Genomic DNA, 1,585 nt, shown 5'->3' with positions numbered 1-1,585 from the left:
GCTCTCTGTATGCATTCAACTGTATCGACCTCACCAATGCATCAGCTGTAGAGGGAGTCTTGGATAAGGTTGGGTACGAGGTGGATGTGATTTGCCACCTGGCAGCACAAGTAGGATGGGAGTGGTGGTCTCGATGAGCTCACCTTGGGCAGTTTAGGCGGGAGTGCGGTACTCTATCGATCATGCAGCGGAGGTTGTCGCTGCTAATATCACGGCTACGGTCAATGTGTTCGAACTAGCGAGGAAGCGGAATATCAAGTATTAGGTCCCGGGTTCGATCCCGGCACCCCGCTCTTTTCCCGTTGTTATCCAGAAAAGTCGTGGCAGCTAGCTCGTCAAGCGTCTATGGCGACTCATCTACCCCGCCCTTCAAGGAGTAGGATCTGCACATGTCAGAGAAGGATCTCTAGTTCCCGCAGGAATTCCGAGTCGGCTGATAAGCCTATCTCTCAGTACGCAGCCACGAAACGAAGCTGTGAGCTTTTCGCGGAGACTTATGCCCATCTGTATGGACTGGACATAATTATGCTGAGGTGGTTGTTGTTCCGCGCTGTGGTTTGTATTATCACGTTTTACGGATAGGTTCTTCACCGTCTACGGTCCCAGAGGACGTCCAGATATGGCTTGCTTCAAGTAGGGTGATATCTTGCATATCCAAGGTTCCCCCGAGCAAGATTCAAACAAGGTCCATTGCGGTGCCAGGTTCATCGACGCTATAGAAAATGGACGTCCCATCACCAAGTTCGGGGATGGCTCTATGGTAGCATTGCCTGGTGCTGATAGTCTCTAGGCTTGTGATGAGCTCATAGGTACGTGAATTCACATATATATCGGATATAGTAGAGGGAGTGCTGAGTGCTATTGACCGACTAGAGCGTCCTGACGGAAGGGGCGTCATCAAAGGTAGGATGTGCGATGGTTGGTATCGTCTCGAGACTGCCTTAGTTAATTTGGGAGGCGGTAGTTGCCACACTCTCAATGAGTTCATTGACACAATAGAGGCTGAGCTTGGTCGACAGGCGGTGATTCAGCAGATGCCGACTCAGCCGGGTGCATCGTACGATCTTTTTCTGTAGTGATCGAGTGACCTCAGGTGATGTTTTCATGACCAGCGCAGACCAGGAGCTAGCGAAGAGGATCCTTAACTTCACGCCTAGGGTATCTCTACGTGAGGGAATACGAGCCACAGTGGAGTGGTATCGGCAATGGAAACGAGACCAGGGGAAGCGGGGTGGGTCCAAGACTGCTTGAGGTGATGGACACATGATCATTATCTTGTGACGGCTTTCGATGAGTCTAAGTGTCGTGTTCTTGGGTGTGACAAATTTGTTCGAATTTTGTTGCTACTGTCGGCAAACTCTGTATTATATTCCTCTTTTATCAACGCTGGTTGTAGAGTGGACGTCTTCATACTGCGACAGTGTATATAGATTGGCCACTATGAGTACCGTTTATAGGGAAACATGCGATATGATGCATCTCTTTGGGGGTCTGTGGTGGTTACCATTCATGGTGTTTGCATTCAGCCAAATGCATCCGTGGAGGTCACGAAACTAAACCTTGAATTATCGATTGGTTGAAGTCG

At 49.7% G+C, this 1,585-nt stretch overlaps 2 protein-coding genes across 2 annotated transcripts; both read left to right on the top strand.

Annotated features, from left to right (window-relative positions):
- Positions 1-157: 157 nt before the first annotated feature.
- Positions 158-376, top strand: Pmar_PMAR008260 (udp-glucuronate 5-epimerase, putative; the record flags this gene model as incomplete). Its single annotated transcript, XM_002776165.1, has 2 exons — positions 158-258; positions 314-376. Coding segments are annotated over 2 exons (164 nt in total), but the record flags the coding sequence as incomplete, so codon positions are not given.
- A 53-nt stretch (positions 377-429) lies between these two features.
- On the top strand, positions 430-1,251 carry Pmar_PMAR008259 (UDP-glucuronate 5'-epimerase, putative; the record flags this gene model as incomplete). Its single annotated transcript, XM_002776164.1, has 5 exons — positions 430-533; positions 583-633; positions 703-760; positions 810-1,050; positions 1,094-1,251. Coding segments are annotated over 5 exons (612 nt in total), but the record flags the coding sequence as incomplete, so codon positions are not given.
- Between the last annotated feature and the right edge of the window lie 334 nt (positions 1,252-1,585).

The sequence above is a fragment of the Perkinsus marinus genome, assembly GCF_000006405.1.
Source record: "Perkinsus marinus ATCC 50983 genomic scaffold scf_1104296954154, whole genome shotgun sequence".
In the NCBI taxonomy this organism is placed as follows: domain Eukaryota; phylum Perkinsozoa; order Perkinsida; family Perkinsidae; genus Perkinsus; species Perkinsus marinus.
This window is presented reverse-complemented; position numbering and strand designations above follow the sequence as displayed.